At 37.9% G+C, this 20,192-nt stretch overlaps 1 protein-coding gene and 1 long non-coding RNA gene across 2 annotated transcripts; one reads left to right on the top strand and one right to left on the bottom strand.

Moving 5' to 3' along the window:
- Positions 1–335: 335 nt before the first annotated feature.
- LOC148646844 (cytosolic phospholipase A2 gamma-like) lies at positions 336–19,189 on the bottom strand. The gene is made up of 14 exons (XM_088608965.1): positions 19,059–19,189; positions 18,530–18,728; positions 16,238–16,349; positions 15,445–15,585; positions 14,829–14,882; positions 13,699–13,770; positions 11,354–11,425; positions 9,935–10,045; positions 9,683–9,802; positions 9,087–9,134; positions 7,214–7,351; positions 6,214–6,347; positions 5,374–5,542; positions 336–1,787 (listed from the first exon to the last, which is right to left on the bottom strand). The coding sequence occupies exons 1-14, from the start codon at positions 19,148–19,150 to the stop codon at positions 1,615–1,617; spliced, it is 1,635 nt and encodes a 544-aa protein (XP_088465091.1). The 5' UTR covers positions 19,151–19,189; the 3' UTR covers positions 336–1,614.
- LOC148646845 (uncharacterized) lies at positions 805–5,665 on the top strand. Its single transcript, XR_015927666.1, has 3 exons — positions 805–944; positions 4,737–5,034; positions 5,382–5,665. It is a non-coding gene; the product is annotated as an uncharacterized LOC148646845 (long non-coding RNA).
- Positions 19,190–20,192: the final 1,003 nt, after the last annotated feature.

Below are 20,192 nucleotides of genomic sequence, written 5' to 3'. Positions count from 1 at the left end.
GTACACACACTGTGCTACACACCCTTACAAAAACCTCCCTCAACAGGACTGCACAGCAACAGCATGAGGAGGTCCTGGAAATTTCATTTAATTGTTTCAATTCCATCTATTACATTAGCGTTGCCATTTTTTAGTTTCTTAGTTACTCTCCATTTTGTGAAACATACTGTACAGTCAGTTCTTATACTTTACAATATTTTGAAGGATATTATTTCTTCTGTTAAAGAAGGTGATTCTGCCCATAAAGATGCATTCTTCTAAAGTTTTTCACAAGCCCCATTGCACTTAAAACATAAAATTCAATCTAAGACAACATAATTAACACTTAATAATGCTTATAGTCATAAGTTCTTTATTTTCAATGTTTATTTTCAAAATTTCCTGATCAGGTCATCATTAAACAGGTGATTGTTACTCTAAGTTAATTATACAGCATTTTGCAAATTCACTCCTCAAGGACAGTTATACCTTTCCCTTTGTGTAATTCATTAAATTAAACAATATACAGACATACATTGTTCTCAATGTACAGGTGACTGATAATACCTTTAAAGTTTTGTCCAAAAACATAACTTTCTTCATGGGTTAGATTATCTTCAAAGGTTATGTATCATATCGATTTTAAGATTGTTCTCTATATTTGCAAGCTAAAGAAATAAAAGCTTATTGGGGCTATTTGTATGAGATTATTATGTGGACATTACCCTCTAGAACTAAAGAGCCAGTAAACATTTGCATGGTCATATGATTGTTCTTTCTGCCTGCCGGATTAGTTCACTGGACTATACACTGTGTGACTTCATGGTCTGAGAGGTGGGAGAGTGAAGCTCAGCTGGGGATAAACTGCACTTGTGACAGTGGCTGTGAAATAGTGGTGACTGTCTTGGTCCCTGCAGCCCCAGTGTCCTCTGCTTTCTGTTCCAGCCTGAGCTTGCAGTAACATGGTGAGTTAAATAATAAGACTCATTAAGTATATTACTTTTAACTTGTCTCTGAGGTGTTTCAGAAGTCACTGTGTTGAGTTAAGTGTAAAAAAAAAACATAAGTAACATCCTACATATGTCTGAGGGATAAAATAATGAGGTTAATTGTTTAATTGACTGCTCAGATTAGAAACAAAAAGAGTAACAGCCAGGACCTTCCTCCAGCGCAGGTCCACTTACCTTTCTTCTTATAAAAATCTGAACTTTTTTTTTAAACTGTGGTTTAACACTGTGCAGAGCAGAGACTCTGAAAGCGATAGTGATTAAAAATGAATCAAAAGTTTTAAAATATTGAGCAGATGGCATTGTCTAAAAAACACTGGCCTGAACTTATTAAAGGAGATTAAATTATCCTCAATCACTATAATGCAGACTTACTGATGGAATCACTTTTAACCTACTTTACAAGTGAATAAACTGTCCATTATACCACAGTATATTGCAGTTGCTGAAACACGATTTGCTTTGTTCTGACACCATTATATTTATGGCTGGGAAAAGTATAAAAATCTTTAAAAAGTTGAGTGATCAACCAGTTAGGACACAAAAGAAACACTGAACACCCGCAGCCCCTCGGCTCCTCTATACTACTGACTCAAGTGAATCACTGAACTCTTCTGTTGTCATATTTTTATTCTACTGATGTTTCTTTCTCCACGGCATTTTTAATCTCAGTGAAGATATTATTTCTATTGATCTCGACATTCTTCTTAGCTGCTTTCAGGAGATCCTGAAGCTCATTTTCACTGTAGGACATGTTGAAAGTTGAGTAGGTCTTCCTCATCGCTTCAATCTTTTCTTCACCTGAGGAAAGAATGATGATGGTCAGTGGAAGGATGTTGGATTTTGATCCAGAATTTAAGAATGGACCTCACTGGCCTGTTGTGCTCATTGTTATTGTGACCAATTTCAGAATAATTTAAGTCCATCAGAAGGTTAGTTCTGACAAGTTTGTTTCCCTGCTTCTCCAGCTCGGTGGCTGCTCCCCTTCAAGGTCTACCTGAAAATAAACCTTAACTCTGTTTTACTTTGTTATTTATTGTCCATGGTTATTTAATCAGCTTGTTTCTTGGTAGTTATTAATCAGAAAGATACCAAAGTACTTTATATTAGTAGGTGGAGATGCTGTTTATCCACCAGTGAACTGCTCACCTGAAGCAGCCATTCTGACCAGCAGCAGATCTAGAGAAATACGGACAGCACTTCCTGGTAATCCCTTAACGAACAAATAGATTTCAATAGCACAAATCATTCAGGATTAAATGATTGTTTTTTATATTACTACTGGACATAAAAACTACTAAAAGGCTCCCAATCAATATTCTTTTTTTTTTCAAAATACTGCTCTATACAATTCTCCAGAAAACAGATTTTAGCATTTTTAAAACATTCCATCCTTTTCATCCATTACTAGAAAGCCAGTTATTCCTGGTAAGGGCTACAGGTACATCAACCCAAAGCCTGACCCATGAGCACAGGGTGCAAGACAGGACTGCACCCTGGTGGGGACTCAGCTACATTGCTGTACTTGTTTTCTCTGAAGTCTGTACTTCATTGTAACAAGAAACTAAGTTTCTATATGCGAATGTACATTTCTGGGATGAGTCTGGCAGAAAATGGCGGCCACAAAATACAGAAAATATTGAGAATATCTGAACATTGCATGAATAATTAAAGTCTAAACTCTGTAAAGCTGTTCCTACAACAATGGGAGGTTATTAAGACAAAATAAAAAATTTGGGTTTTATACTGCATGTGTGTCTTTTGTAGTATTAATGTTGTGAAATACAACACAACATTAGTAAAGACATGTTAATGCTGTATTATTTTTATTTTGTTTTTGCTTGCAAATGTTTGACTCTTAGAGTACTATGTTCTGTTCAAAGCTGTTCCCTGGGAATTTTGCATTGTGTTATTGTATTGCATGCTCTCTGATAAGTGGACAAGTTTGGCGGGTAGTCTCAAAAGACTTAGTGCTTTCCAGTTTGATTAGACTGGAGTATATGGGTAAAGTATATAGAGTTTTGGTGAAACAGGAGGAGGGTGCCTAAGAGCCTGCAGAGAATGACTTCTGATCCACTGGGTTTAAAATGACTCTGTGTGTCAGCACATAATAGTTCTTCAGTCATTTCAAAGAAATTTGGGCAGCATTGCTGTTTGAAAGCACTTTAAAGTCATGGAGCACATTGTAGTGTTAATTCAGTTGTCAAAATGAAGAAGAAAATATTTGTCAATTTGCTATTGTTCGTTTTAGTGAATGATGAAAAACAGAACTAAGTAGTACCCATGGGAGCTCTGATTCTATGTAGAAACCTCCAATAGTCAACTTACGGCAGAGGCTCTGTTTCCTTGGCAACTAAACCAGGAAGTGAAACCCAAAAGGCTGGATGCTGTTCGTTTAGCTGTATAATTACTGAGGCAGCCACTCAGATTGCACATCAAAACTCAATACCACAGTAAAATGACTCTGTCATAAAGCTACTGTACATAAAGCTACAGTACATATTGCTACATAATGATACATCACACAGCCCAGAGAATTTTCATTGGTCATTTGATAGATGGCACTTGTGGTGGATTGATTATTTTTTATAAAAGGTAGAACACTGTAGTGTACCTCACTTTTTTATTTTCATCTACTTGTACCACTACCAAGAAAATATATTTTCAGCTATCAACATTTCCCTTTAGCTAGTCTTTAGTTATGATTCCATATTAACAATCCATATTAAGAGGATTTAAAGGCATACTGTAGGACAACAGACTATATCGAGCCAATGTTTTCATTAATATCTAACACACCACTTATCGATCTATTTTGGACAGTCAAGATTCCTTGGGCAGGATGATTGAGCTTGCTGCATGGTGCAGCCAGCTTTCCATGACAATGAGTTTTGATGCACATTTTGAATGGCTGTATAGTTTCCCCAAAAAATATTCATGCCAGTGAAGCAATGTACAGTAACTGAAAATGTATCCATTCATCCAGTTTCCAACCATTCTATCCACCACAGGGTTGTGGGGTAGCTCGTCCCAGCAAGCAACGAGCTCAAGACAGGAGACACAAAGACTCTTGCTTTTTAGTAGAATGTTATCAATTACATGAAATCGTGTAAGAATCACTTTTTGCATTGCAACAGTGAAAGTACAAAGGTTTTCATGAAACTGGCATTATTATGTAACGGGTAGCTGCATCAGCATGCGTAGGCTGCAAAGGAACAAGTAATAGGTTTATTCCATACTGAAAAAAAAGAAGAAAGAAAACACAGCGTTTCGGCCATGGAGCCTTCTTAAGGTGTCCTTTCTTGCCACTTCCACACCTGAAGAAGGCTGTGCGGCCTAAACTTTGTGTTTTCTTTCTTCTTCTTTTCAGCATGGAATACAGTAAACCTATTACTTGTTCCTTATTATGTAATAGCCTAATATGATTTTTATCTTTCTGTGATCATTTTCAGATTTACAGTACTGTATGTTTTCTTTGGTCTTCCAAAGAATGGGGTCTCTCTGCTGAACTCAATATTCAATTTACTCAGTACAGCATCACATTCCATCCATTTATGATTGCTGCAATACAGAACAAATTTTCTGCTGCATAGTAGACCACTACAGAGTGAATATAAATGCCTCAAATTCTATTTTTAAGATTGATTTTTTTGTCTGCATTGTAAATGTAAATTAGTTAATGATCTTAATTCTAAAGTACAATTGAACAAACTTAATCCATCTATTTTCAAACTGCTTTTTCCAATTCAGGGTAACACGCGAACCAAAGCCTATCCCAGGAAGCAGCAGACACAAGATGGGGTACACCCTGGATGGGACGCCTGTTTATCACAGCAGACATACACTTATCTGTACACCTAGGGCCAGTTTTCTCCGAAGCCAATGAACCTACCACTACTGTATGCCTTTGGACTGTGGGAGGGAATCTCCACACAGATACAGTAGAACTCCAGGTCTGGAATTGAAGAGTGCCCCAGTACTGCAACTTGCAAGGCAGCAATGCTAACCACTCAGCCACCATGCTGCCCATGCCACCTTGCTAAAAAACGTAATATTCCAAAGACTAATGAATTAGAGTAAAACATTTTTAACTGCATGAATGAAATGTGACTGAAACTAATTCAGTTTGTTGGCTAAAAGTAAGTGATTTTAGTTAATTTTTAGTTGACCGAACCAAAATTACAAGTATGACTAAAATACAATTATATCTTATAGACATTTTATTCAACTTAAGTAAGACATTACATATATCAAATATTAATGACTAAATTAACACTGGGCTGCCTTGCAACCATAAGTCTTGTCTTTCACCAACCAGTGGTGAATTTCTCACAGCAGTGACATGAATCCTATAGCTGAAATCTAAAATGCCTACTGCTTCACTTGCCTCCACAGTTGTCCTTGTTGAAGAGAGGGAAGTGCATCACAGTGGGGGTGTTTTCACCCTTGAAGATGTAGACGCTTGAAGGACACTTCTTCTCCTCCTCACTCATTGCTGGAATGGTTGGGAAGGGAATTTTGTTCTTATCACAGTATTGAGCTGCCTCGGTGACAGTCTGAAAGGAAGAAAAAACACAGAGACTGTCCACCCTCACTGTCATCAACTGATCAGTCATTCGGTCATTACATTGTAATAAAATGAAAAATAAACAATTGAAGAAAAACAAAAACATAGATAATTCTTTTATCCAGGCAAACTGTGGATATATTATTTGGTTATAAGAAACTACAGTTTGAGTGCACAGACTGAATATCCAATAACTTTATTTATTATTAGGAATATTAATATTATTATTCTGTTCCTATAGTATTCTATTCTATTCCTATTATTAATAGGAAAGCCCTTTGCATAACTAACCTGATTTAAACTAGAAAAAATATGGGCAAATTATACACTTATGGATCTTTAATCCAGAAAGTAAAATTAAGAGGCACTGATGTTTAAATGTGTACTGTACCTGGTGAAACCTTAGAGATACAGTAGGTACAGTACTTCAGCATCTTCACAGAAACCCAGAATTAGGCCAATATTTGGCTACCAGCTTGTCGAAGGCCAGCTTTATGGTAGAGCAGTTTGAAATAGAAATCTGACATTGGCACACCTACAGTGTAACTGAGGGAATAATCACCTAGACTACAGGAGCTCCTACTACAGCCTGAGCCTGGGCCACTGAAGTGTGAACTCAAGACAGCAGAACTTGACGTCACCTAGTATGATGTACTTTACCATGAATGGGTCTCCATCGCTGAAATCAAAGGACAGAATGAGCTGCACTCCCCTGTCTCTCCTCAGGACCAGTGGGTAGGCACTGTTGATGGACAGACCAGCATCTATGAGGTAGATTTTGTCCTCACTGTTATCTAGGGATTGTGTAAACACAAGAGAAAGAGTTCAGAGGTGTATTCAGGAAATGGCAAGAAGCCACTGTACTAGGAACTGTTCTAGGAGATCTGATCTTATGACACAGCAAATCCATGAAATCCATGGATTCACAGTTTAAAAATTGAAAAAGGTGGCTAACAGCAATATTTTAAGAAATAAAAGTCAGTGTTACAGGTTGGTCTTAAACTTTTACATGTTCATCCTGCTATGGTTCTCCAATTTTTTAAGTACTGTGAAGTTGCTTTGCTCTTTGAGTTATTTTTTATATACCATTCCAATGTGTAATGTAAGTGTTTCCTTGATTAATTTGTAAGGTTCAGTTCAGTATCAGAATGACAGTAGTCCTGGATAAAGGCACCATCTTACTAGGTTCTCATAATTCACCACAATAAGCATAATGCTGTATTGTGTTATGGGATACAATACTAAAATACAGTATATTCAGATTATTACATCATCATTTCAAGATTTCAGCTGCTGGCTCACCTACGAATGGGAAGAATAAAGACCTGTGGACAAGCTTTTTTAACTTGTCCATCTCTCAGGGACATTCACTAATTTGTTATAGTGCTTTACAAGAGAGTTTGTGCTGATGGGAGGTGTGGGGTGTCTCTCTGTGAGGTGCCTTGCAGGTCAAGTCAAATGAGGACCCAGACCAGCTAAATCCATCTAACTTTATGGGTGTTTAGCCAGTTGTGTGCAGCTACTTGGGGAAAGCCCAGTTACAGCTGGCCTAGTCCTGAAAAGCTGACTAGTAGATTGGAGACCTGTTTCAGTGTTGGAACCAGTCCTAAGCACTGTTACAAGTTATTTTCTGTGCAGCTGCACTATATTGGAGTCTCACCTGTGTTGGGGTATTCATGCAGGAAGTTGTACTTGGTTCCCCACATCCAGGAGCTAAATATTTTTAAAAGCTTGTAGGGAATGATGAATGGGCACACAGCAAATTTGGCACAATTTCTCGTCACATACCCATAGGAAGCTGAAAAAATAGATAAACATGACCTGTTGTTTCTGGGCAGGAAAAGTTCAAACATTTTCAAGCATGTAAGACTGGTACAATCCAGTAGACAATATGATTCTATTGAGCAATTACTATTCCCAAAGATTACATTCTTGGACAGAGTTCTTGTATTAACTGGATTATTTTGCTGTTGACATTATAGCCATATTTTGCTGTTATGGTACAGTAGGTTCATCTAACCAAGAGGAACAATGACCTTTAACCTTCAGTCATTTCTTTTCTGGACAAAAAACACAGGAGTTACCATTTAAGGTAATTTAATGTGTATATTCTACCTCTCAAAATGCCACATAGGCATAAATTAAAATCAACATGATGGCACTCTATCTTGCTGTTTAAACTTGTTGTTTACAGTAATTGCCATTGTGCCAAATCAATATCATCAGAACATTATTGCCAGCCTGATCCTCTAAATATAGTGATGCACACTGACGAAATTCCATTACACTTTAGTTTAGACATGATAAAATGTCCAGTGGAAATACTGTACTTGTCAGAACTCAGTCCTTCAATTCTGTATCAGTGGCTGCTAGAAAAAGAGGAGGAAGGAATAAAATTGTTGTTTTTTTATTCTGGAAATGCATTTAAGACACCAGTTGAAAAATTTAGCCAAGCTAAAAATCCAGTATTTTAATCCAAACTAATTCACTGAGATGCTATCGTCACTACAGAAGGTCTGTGTGTGCATACAGAACAGTTTTCTCCAAAAGTACTCATACCCTTGATACAATGCAACTGAAAGTTGATTTAGCAAAAATGCACGTGAACAGTCAGTATTTGTTGCACAAATCAAATTCAAAATTTTCATGTTTAGTTATTCGATTTAACAAATTAATGTACCAAATTAATGAATTTGTTTTCATGATTACAATTTGTAGCCAGCTTTACACACCACACTGTATGTGCCAACACATGAACAATGAGCTAGGGTTTTCACAAAATAACTAAACAGGCTGTCCCAGAAGTGTTTGTTGGAGACTGAAATCAGTGAAGACTAAGAAGCAAGCTTAGACAAGCAAGATTTAAACAAGCAAACTAGAGATTTTCTGAAATGAACAACACTACAAAAGATTGCTGCTCTGGAATCAGACCAGATAAGATCAACCAGATACACTCCAAGGCTTATAAGAATGTCCTGCACTGATATACTAAAGGACATGGCTTTATGTCATCTTGAGAAGAGACAACTGTGAAGAAACCTGATACTCCAAAGCCCTCAAAGGCTTTCCTTCAAAGAACTAGCCCAGTATTTGTCTGCAGAATCAATAGTGAAAACCCAGTTGTATTTGTGTCAGTGGCATTTGTGTTCCTTTCCTCCTTCTCTGGATTCATGAAACTATATGCTATTTATCTATCAATCTGTATAGGTGTGCCCAATGACTTCTACTGTCTTATAACTATTTTTATATGACACTAAGAGCAATCAATTCGATATTAACTGCCCCAGTCTTTCTCTGTGCTTCTGTATCTGTTGTGTTTCCCCCCCAGAAATAATTCATGTATTAATTATCCATAATCTATTATGGTATTATAACCATAATTATACTGTAGTATTGATTAGTTTGATTAGTATGTATGTAGTATGATTGTGTTTGGCTGGCTAGTGCTTCAGGTGTGTAAAAGCTATCATGTGAAGTGAGGGGTGCCTGTACATCTAAATCATAGAACTGTATATTTTCCAAAACCTACTTACCTGCATTCTCTGTTGCTTGCATAGTGACCATGAGCTGTTCATTTTCTTCTGAAATGAACGTGAAACCAAACATTAAATTAGAAATGCAAGTATTTTTAAAGGCTGCCAAACAAATTCCACTTGTATTAAATTATGTGGGCATCTGATGTAGCAGCGAGATTGTTACGAAGTCTGTATTAGTGGTAAAATAGTACTTTTTTAGACCAGAATATATTTCTATGAAATTCAACAGTTAAGCAATGTGGTAACTTGAATTTTAGAGCACAAAGAAGTACCATGTTTAGTATTGTGACAATTTCCTTACGTGTGACTTCTGACACTCAGCAGACAGTGAGAAGGAACCGGGTCGGAACCGGCAGGGGAAACGGGAACAGGAAATAAAACCTTAACGGGACCAGGTGCTTCCAGGTCCCGGACTCGCCTGGTGCGGAAACCAGAGCAGAGCCCTGAATAGAGTGAGTACCTGGCTTTTAAGGAGAACTGAAAAGGGGTAGGAACAGGGAGCAGGTGCGGGCGATGAGTGGAAAACAAGGAAGGTTCTGGAGCGTCCTTAAGAGGAGGGGTTTACGAACATGACACAGGTGAGACACACTTGCCTTCAAAATGGTAAAAGACAGCTTCGGAAAGAGCTGATATCATCCTGTGCTGGATGTCCTTGCCGACGATGTCCCACGTATCATACATCAGGGAGACCAACTCGTATATCACCTTTTCATCTGGTGGACAGAGAAAACAGGATAAAAGAGTCTCACACATGGTAAGTTACAGATGGGGGAAAAGGTTTCCTTTCAGTTGTAATCCTCCTTGCATTCTGAAGTAAATTTAATTCACATGTAAGAGAAGCATACCTTTGACAATGTTATTCATAGATTTGAGGATGTGTTTGCAGTCTTTGCCCCAGAGGAAGTTCCGATGGAGGTCAAGCAGCCAAAAGATAGCACTCTTTTCATATTCATCACCTGTGAATTAGACCCACACTTCGAGTACAAGTTTAGAAAGAAATCAGATATGGAAACATTTTGTTTTCCTTACTGGAAAGCTAAAGAGTGAATAGCTATAAAAAAGGGCAGTGTGCTATATGAATCCTGCATCTAGGCCTAATTCAATAGCTAATAATGTAAAGCATAAGCAATATAATAGAAAATTAATACATTAATAAATCTGTCAGTTCATTATTGAAGTTTATAAATTCAGATTTGCCATTAACTCAGCCAAGCCGGAGCCTGCGTACAGTAGGCAGGCTGAAATTGTCATTGCAAGAGAACTACAGTCCTAATAGGGATACTCCCAAACACAGCAGAAAAGTTCTAAACTAAATTAGCCTTGAAATGGAAAAATAACTGCAAAGAGTTTGGAACAGGTAAGGGTCTGGAAGTTATGAAGTACAGACATATCCCAGAGAAAAGATTATATTAATGTGTTCACAGATATACTGGGGTGTTTAGAGAATACCAGGCCTCTGTGAACCCCTACATTGGCTTATTTTCCAGTAGAGTGCTTTCTAAAAAGATCAAACCTGCCTTTTCTAAAAAAAGTTTCAGCTAAAGAACTGTGGTAACTGTGGAAACTTGTAAGTTGCTAGTTTTGACAGTGAAAATTACTTGAGCTCTTTGTGTACCTTTGTGTAGTTATCATGTTGGCCCCAGTTGGTCAGAGGAAAGAAAACACAGCAAATTATTCTAAATACCCCACATATCACCACATCACCAAATGCATTTTCTACACTCCAGGACTGCAGAAAGAGAACAGAGCCCCAATGTTCTACGGCTATGATGCAGAATAGCCTTAATAATATATTTCAGTCTTAGACTGCTATTCTTCCTAGTCTAACAATGTACTGTAATTATAGGTTCTTGTTCTCCACACTAGCAGGTTAGATCAGTAGCTGATCCAGCAGTGAAGACCTCAGGCAATGTGGGAGAAAAACAGAGAAAAGGGAACACTGAATGAGAACTTAGAACTCATCTCCTGATCAGTGATTGAGTGAACCTTAGTTTGAACAAGATACAGTCAACATTGGATTGCCTGGATCTGACAGTGGGGGATGTACAGAGTCTTCAGGTGTGATATTTCTTGTACCAGTCTTGGTATTCAGTCATTACTGACTCATATTGTCACCTGTAAAACAGGCCAGTGGGAGCACCCGCTTGGAAGTCTTGGCTTGAAAGACAGTTACCCGGCGATGGATTATTGTGGGTATATTAAGACTACCCATAAACTCTTAAACCTACACTGAGTGCATGTGACTCAACTAGCTTTACTGTTACCTAAACTGAGGTCTTCCTCATCTTCCTCCACATCATTGTAAAAAGAGAACACATCTTCAGAGGGGGGTCTCCCTGTGAACAGAAGAGAGGGAAAGTTATTCTGTGGTTTCATTCTGACAGAGATACCTTCTGATTTATTGATAACCCACTGTGAGTTTATTTCCAAATGTGGTTATATGAGGTTGTCATATCAATATGCTTATGACAAGGATTTACAGAGAAATGCAAAAATGCAAAACAGAGAAATGCAAAACAAAGGGGATATTCATGTGGACACTGCATTGAGGAGGGATGGGAAGATGGGAGAGGAGAAGGACTAACTCTAAACTTCAAAAACAACATTCTGGCACAGAATTCAAGCCAGATAAAGTCAAGGTCTCAGAACCTGTATGGCTGAAACATAAAACCACAGTGCATGATGTTACAGACCACCAAATTCAGAAAAGGATTATACTTCTACTGGATATTGTTGGAGATTAGACCTCTCCTCATGCAGATTTGGAAAAACAGTAGGAATGTCAGAAGCTGACCCTGGGATAGTAGACATGCTTAATGCTTAATGACTACTTCCTTACTTAGAGCAGATATTTGATTAATTGGGTATTTTCAAAGAAGTTAGGACAGAGTGAGAAAACAGGATGAGAAAATCATTAAAGAAAAATGATCATAATCTGGTGTTGTCCTTAAGTGTTATATGCCTTGAAATTATACAGGTAGATTCCAGATTAAAGTTCCATTTCAATAAAGCAGACATTGAAGGAAAAAGAGTTGAAGAGAAGCAGAATGGAGCAGGATAGGCATGGAATCGGTGCAGAAAGGATGAAAACAGTTTAAAGATAGATCATCCTAAGAGCGAGTTAATCAAAGCCTAGAAAACAGTAACTTAAATAGTTTAATAAATTTGTTAAGTGAAATATAAGGAAAAAGCATGGGTAAATAAGTTTTGTTTTACAGTTTTACAACAACAAAGGTCCTGTGAAGGATGGAGTAAAATCAGAGTGAGACATGGAAAACCTTTAAATAAGGAAAAATAAATAACTCATGTGTTAAATGAATATTTCACTCTGGTGTTTAGAAAGGAAGAAATAAACTCTATGCCTCAGGAAGAACTAAGTTCTGTATTAATTAGTATTAGTATTAGAGCAGAGCTATTACAGATACTAGATATACTTTAGTTAAACAAGCCCGTTGGTCTTGATAACATTAAATCTATTCTCCAGAAAGATACTGCACAAGACATGCCACTCATAGACGTTAACTAAACTTTTTCAAAGACCTTTCAAAACATGACAATGAGTGAAAAATAGTCTGTCTGTGAATTGGTTCTTACAGACCAGTAGGTTTGGAGTCTATCACATCTACCTGTAAGGATATGGAAATGACAATTGGAACTGCTCTAGGAAATAAAATTTATGCATAGCATTAGGATTCTAGGGAAATTTGCACATGATACCTTTATGAACAGATTAGCAAACAGTGCAAAAAATGAAAGGGAAATGATCATTTAGACAGAATGAAAACAACTGCAGAGTTGCACGTGCATAGGAGACAGAGAATTGTGAAGATATTTATGACAAATGTCTTGGTCTAGAGAGATTAATCACATCTTTAAAAGGTGAAACCCTGGAACCATGTTATTGAAGCTGTAGGTGTGGCTTCATTCACTAAAAGGATACAATTTCAGCATCCAATTGGGCCACATAGAGTAGTTCAAATACCCTCCTATCGACAATCAACTTTATAGTAATTTTATGTAATGGAGCAGCAAATTAACAATTCCAGTTCCTATCAGGTGAAGTACAAAAATAAAAAGAATTAAGTGATGATTTATAAATTAAATTGAATAGATCTTTCAAATATATTGTAAATCCACAATACATACAGAAACTGGTCACAGATCTGTAAGAGATTTCCCACATTTATGTCTTTTATTAAAACATTTCTATGACACAACGCCCTTTAATGTTTTGTTAATGTTGGATTCATTCCAAGATAATTTACACTTTGAAATACAATTGTCCATGAAAATTTCTCAAACAAACAAAGGAGCTACTAACAACCAGAGGAATCAAATTATTGGGTCAATTATTGTCAGTTAGGAAGAAATAGTGTAGTGGGATAAACAGCTCAAAACAATGACAAAATTGATCCTTCTGAGTGAGAAGAAACTATATTCTCATTTCTAATTTTAATTGATTCACCACCATTTCATTATTGATTATTTCAAGCAACTAGTGTTTGCTGCACATAATCACACCTGTTTCAATGTGTAAAAGGTTGTGTACCTCCAGTAAGAAGACGCCAGATTTTGTGGAAAAGAAAATCAGAAAATATTCTTACTGTACCTCCAGAACTCTGGTGCAGGTTTCTATGTAACTTCATATTTCTTTTACGATGGAAAAAATTGTATATCATTTCTGAAATGAAAAGAGTTTAAATCAGAACAATGGCTACATGTACGTTTAAGAAAAAAAGGAATTGACAAATGTTTTAATTTTCTAACTACCAAATCTTGAACCATATACAGTATGACTCAGCTTTGTGGACTCAGTTCCTGTATTGTTTGAGACAAGACACAGTTAATTAATTTCTGAAGCTTTACCCTGACATCTGGAGCCCCAGAGTTTATTTCTTAGAAAAAAATGGTGATAGAGAGAGAAGAATGGCTAACACACCATCTTCAGTGTCGTTAGCACTGAGTTGATTTACTATAATTTACAGTGTATTATTACAGTCTTGCTACATTGAGCATTTCAAAGTCAAAGTTCAACCTGGATCATTTCAGACAATTGTGCCTTTCATTGCACTTGATGAAGAAAGTTTAGGCTTTTATACTGAAATATATATTTATGAAACATAGACAACCCAACCAAATAAAACAGCCTCCAATTAAAGCACAAGATCTAACTCTATAGCACAGGTATTGCCAGTTTACAACAGGTCAGTGTCATCTGCCATCTGTGACCAGGAATTCCTTGAGCAGTCCTGGAAAATCAGTAGAGATACTGTACCAAAGGACATTAAATTCCCACTTACTATAACACCAGCCTGCACAAACACCTGATCTCATCTGCCATCAGAAGCTAAGCAGTCAGCTCTGGTTAGTAATGTGGATGGTACACTAGGTGAATTTACAGTACCAGGGCATCTTTAGTTTGCTCTGCAGTACTGATCCATCTGGAATCCACCATGTGTCTGGCTTCTTTCAGGAAGAAGCTGGATCCTTGGGTGAAATACTGTACTTTCTTCCAAAAAGGCAAGAGGGGCCAGGTACTCGCCCTCTGGTTTGTAACTGTTCATGTGCTCTTAATTGAGAGCAGCACCACTCCTCCTGCCACACCCTGTTTCCCCTGGGTTGCTACAAGGGCTGTAGTAGTGTGTCAGCCTTACTTATATGTGAAAAGTACAAATTAGGTGGTCAAAAATTAAAAATAATACTGAATTCTGTTTAAAAAGTGCACAAAAGGTAAAATACCTATTAAGAATTTTTTGTTCTCCTTCATATCGCCTATGGCACTTCCACACAGTCCTGAAGAAACACAGAAGAGTTTGAATTGAACAGGAAAGCTGGTTCATTGTTGAACTAAACTACAGTATAAACAGTGAGTCCTTTTTCATCCCACAGGGACCCCTGCAATCTCCCAGGGTCACCAGTTATTTGATTATCTTTTGTAAGGCTTTTTCACACTTCTCATTATTATTAGCTGTTTACTTATTCATTTATTAATTACTAAGTAATTAATAAATTATTAACACATCAGTCTGCTTCAAATCAATAAGTGATGAGTAAAAAATAATGAATAATCGATTAATCACTGGATTTCTGCTTGGTCATGCAACAGAAAAGGTCAAGAAATGATTTCAAGTATATTAAAAACTTACTCTTTCATTTATTATTTTTTTCTGCATTCCTTAAAGGAGAATAACCTTGATGACATACAATTTTAAATAATATTGTTCATATCAGCTTTAACTATTAATATATTGTCAGATTACACAGATATTATATACTGGCCATCCTGAAAAAATAACATTCTAAAAATAGAAGACGTACAAAACCGCTATGAATTTCTAAAAGAAGGGACATAGACCTTGCAAGTACAGCATGTCCAGCTCATCTTTGTGTTTTATCTTGTTTCCTCCATGGAATTGACTCCCCAGGGCACTGGTGTCTACGAAGGCTCCATACTCGGGGTATCCTGCTTCATGACGGGTTATTTCAAACCATGTCCCTGCAAGGGGAGAGATGGGGAGGAAAGGAAGACAGAGAAACAGAATTCAAGAATCTTGAATAAATCAAGAAGAGCACATTGCCAGCCAACAACTTCCACTGCAATATTGTCACTTTATGTAAATTACCTCGCTGCTTCGATCACTGATTTAAGAAGCTGCATGGTGTTTGGTTTCTAATGTCAAACACCCACCATCTTCTCAAGCACAAGAACTGCTTATTTTACTGTTGCTGCTTCTGAAGCACTTGCTACTAACACCACTACAGATGCCCTGGGTGCAGCATTGTGGACGATTGTGGTTAGAGTTCAGATCCTTGTCGAGACACAGCAGCTGTGCTTTTAAGCAAGGAAATTTACTCAGCTTGCTTGAGCAAGATGCCCTGATTAGTGCAAGATGTAAGGGATAAATGATGTTGAATGTAATTTAATTTAGCTGTTACTTCATTCTGCTTCATGCTGCAGCTGTTGATACTTTTACAACTGCTGGTAGTGCTACTACTGCCATTGCTTTGAGAGATACTGCTGTTGTTGCTACGAGCATTAATATGTAATATTATATATTTCAAGAATTCCCTAGAATATTTTTTAAGCCAATTCATCCCTATAATGTTGGCCTCTAGAGCAAATACAGTATATGAAGTGGGAGTCTTGCCTTTGTTGTATTTTTCCTTGTCACCCAGCTGTGACTTATTCACTGCAGCATAGATGGGGTAAGGGTTGGTCATTTCCGCATCTTCCTCCTTCGAAAGTTTGCGATCGTCCATCTGGAAAGAACCAAGTGTGTATAAATAACCATCAAAGTCCAGAGAAGAGCCACAGGACACATTCAGTTCTGATGAAAGGCTGAAGGCACAAAGAGGACAAACACAACAGATCTGAATTGAGCGTTTTCTGTATTGTGAGAGATGAGAGGAGACACAAATACTAATATGCAAATGAAGGTGAAGAATGATATGCACAGTGTGAGCTGGGTGAGGTGGTTTGTACTGCCACAGAAGCTATGATTGCTGCTGGAAGTGCTGTTTGTTGGACCCTGTGGTCTGTGTGGGTCCAAATGCTCCGGTATAGTGGTGGAGACGCTTTACTGTAGTGGGAGCCGTCTTTCAGATGACACATTAAACCAAGGTCCGGACTCTCTGTGGTCATTAAAGTGAAAAATTGGATTTGGAGTTATCCTGGTGTCCGGGACAAATTTCCCCCCTCAGCCTTTATTGTGGCCTCCAAATTGTCCCCATGTATGATGGTCTGGCACCCCCTCCAGGGTGTACCCTGCCTTGTGCTTGTTGCTTGCCTGGTAGGCTCCGGCTTCCTGTGACACCATAGAGTATAAAGTGGTTTGGAAAATGATATGACATGATGACATTTGCCTAATACTGTGCTGTGTTTCTGTACTCGCCAAATGACAAATACAGCAATTGGTTAGTGTAAAATCACTGCTGCTTCAGTTGCACATGCCTCAATTTGGAAAAAAAAGTCTCAAGAAATCTCACGACTTGCATTTTGTGCAATTTTGTATCCAGCCATTCAAGATATTTGTGGGGGAGAAAGAGATATGCCTTACAGCATAAAGTTAGGTTACTAACTATCAAATGGTCTATCTGTTTTTGTAACTGTTATAAAATCATTGGTCTATGGGTTATTTGAATCACTCTTGTCTTTCTATTAAAAAATATAATCATTAAAACTTTACAATCCTGCTATTGCTCTGTAAAGTATTCACAAAGCAGTGTAGATTTAAAGAAGGTTTTGTTCTAAAAACAACACAAAAGTAAATGTTGTTTTACACCATTTGTATCACTGAGTATGTAATCGTCTCATTCTGTTCTGCATTGTCACTGAAAGTCCATATTTTAAATTTAAACCAGTTCTCACAGCATGATGCTGCTGGTGTCGGCCTGGATTGAGCACAGATTCAATGAGATGAAGGATGAGGACAGCAAGGTTGAGCACTTGATTGGTCATGTATAAAATATAAAAAGTACAGTATGTATATATTTTATATTGATATATGTACATAAATATAAAAAGTATAAAAAATGGGTGGTATGAATGGATGGATGTTACAGCTTGAAAATATTAGTTGTTTGTTAAAATATTAATATTGTTAGCAAATTTACCAGTTTCCTGACAAATAAGTGTTTCTAACAAAGACTGAGTTTTGTAATTTCTTTGTAATGGTTGATCTACATTAATGGGATTCAGCATTTCTACCACTATTTCCAACTGTGTAATTTGCAATCTATGTGTACTAGGGCAACAGATATGAGCATTTTCATGAGAATATCTATATGAGAAACTCAACTTTTTGCTGCTTTTCCATTACAGATTCAGTGAATGATTATCTTCTATGGAAGATGTCTGATATCTGTAAGGGAGCTGGGACTCTCACTTCAAATTCATCTTGAGAGAACCCCTCTCTCTGGATTAGGTCACCTCTTTAAGGTGAAAATGAGTAACACAGAGCTGCAATTTGTCAGTCCAGCTTCCCTCCCAGCTACTGTAAATCGCAATTGAGAGTGCAGGTGTTGAACACTGCCAATGACAGATGCTACACAGAGGTGGCTCACCCTGACCTCTAGTGGCCAGTTAATGTAACTGCTCCCAAAGGCGTACTAAACACCTTCTACTTTATTGTCTCCTGGAGGGCTTTATAGAATCACCATGATTTTTGCTGTTATTGGTATTATTAACACCAATATTTTATTTTTTTCCTATTTATAACTGAACATGAAAAGAAATCCTTTGTCACTTGCCATTTGTCCTTTCCCTTCGCAGACACTTTTGAGGAATCTGACTCTATATTTTATGGAAAAAAGGACAAGTTCACAAACCGACACCCAGACAGGGAGAAAGAGACACTGCAGAGTGAGACAGAGAGCTTGACTCACATACAACTGGTTACATACTGTACAAACACACATACAAGAAGGACAAGAATGCTGACCTCTTTCACCACCATGTAAACAAATATTGCCGCCCAAATATCTGTACAAGAAAAGTTCTCATCCTCTATTGTCTTCGTGATTCTCTGCCAACTTTTTTTAAAGCTGAATTTTCCATTGTTGAGAGTTTCCACCATTTTTGTCTCTGCATCCTCCACTTGAGAGGACCACTGTGGGTCACGGTACAGAGAGGACATACACCTGCAGTGTTAGACACACAAACACACAGAAAACATTTCACCAGTGTATGCACAGCTGAATTCACAGCCTGAATCCTGAACCTTCTGAATTTGCAGGGTTACAATGCACACCTGACAGATCTATTGCTCTTTCAAATCTTTCAAGCACTTTGAGAAGCCACCTTTAAAGGCGCTTTATAAAATACAGTTTTTTAATTATTATTATTGTTATTATTATTATTATTATTATTATTATTATTATTATTATTATTATTATTATTATTATAATTCAAAATGGGAACTGAATTCACAGGCTCACAGCTGATCTTGGAGCCCAGTCTCTCAGACTCACCAGGTGGATCCTGACACTCCACACAGGTACATGATGGTGTCCAGCAGGTTCTGAGCCCCCAGCTCAGTTAAAGTCCCCATGAGAGCCACCATGGCGCGCAGACCCCCCCCAGAGCCCAGCAGAGCGATGGGGGGAACAAAGTCCTGATTGAGGAAGAGAGGAGAAGACAGAATCTAACACAGAGGTCATGGAGGCCAGGTCTAGTGACCCAGCGACTTCAGAAACACCATTAATAGTTACTTGGCCTTACAGTATCTTCTTTTCATCTTCCTCTCCTTCTGTCTCAAAGAGGATGGAGCTCTTACTTACTGATTGAAAGGACTCCCTTGTGATGCTCATAGATGCTGGGTTTATGTTAAATACTGATATTTTAAAGTATTAATTTTGAACCATAAAACCATTTGTAATTTTTCTGTAAAACAAACATCTACCAGGAGAAAACCTGTGATTATTTCTAAAGTCATATTGTTCTGAAAGATAATTTTGTCTATTTCTCTTACAGACGGTGTGCAGCAGTAAAGGGTCTGGTCTTGCAAACAGAGGGTTGTGGGATCGTTGTCCCATTGCTGTGCTGTCCTGCTACACTTCCTCTGTACTGCTCCAGTCCTCCCAGCTGTACAAATGCAGCATTGCTGAGGGTGACTCTGTGGCAGACTGGCCTCCAGTCCAGGAGGAGAACCTTCAGACCTTCCATCAGTCTGGACAGCAGCGTGGGTTTGAGCCTGAGCAGCTGTTAGACTAGAGTGTGGACTTTACATCACTGCATACAGCTTGGGGCGGTGCAGTGTAGAGGGTTTGAGTGCCCCTTGCAGACACTGCTGTTGCACCTTGAATGAGGTACATCTCTCCAGTTCTTCCTGTTCACCCAACTGTATAAGTGGGCACCAGCACTGCTCCTGTTCAGTTAGACTTACGAGCACTGCTGGGGAAATGCCTTGTGACAGACCAGCATCACATCCTGGGGGAGTCATGTGGTCTCTCGTCTGCTTAACACTTTAGAAACCAGGATGAGAGCATGCCCACTGAGCTGCTGCTGAAATCTGTTTAGCCAATTAATTCCAAATGTGGCAGACGTATGCACTGGGACATTTCAGATTAAATCATTAAAACTGGTAGTAAGATTTTTTAATCTTC

This window comes from Lepisosteus platostomus, chromosome 16 (assembly GCF_059453375.1).
Source record: "Lepisosteus platostomus isolate fLepPlt1 chromosome 16, fLepPlt1.hap1, whole genome shotgun sequence".
Lineage (NCBI taxonomy): Eukaryota > Metazoa > Chordata > Actinopteri > Semionotiformes > Lepisosteidae > Lepisosteus > Lepisosteus platostomus.
Note: the sequence above shows the minus strand (reverse complement) of the source record. Positions and strands in the feature narration are given on the sequence as shown.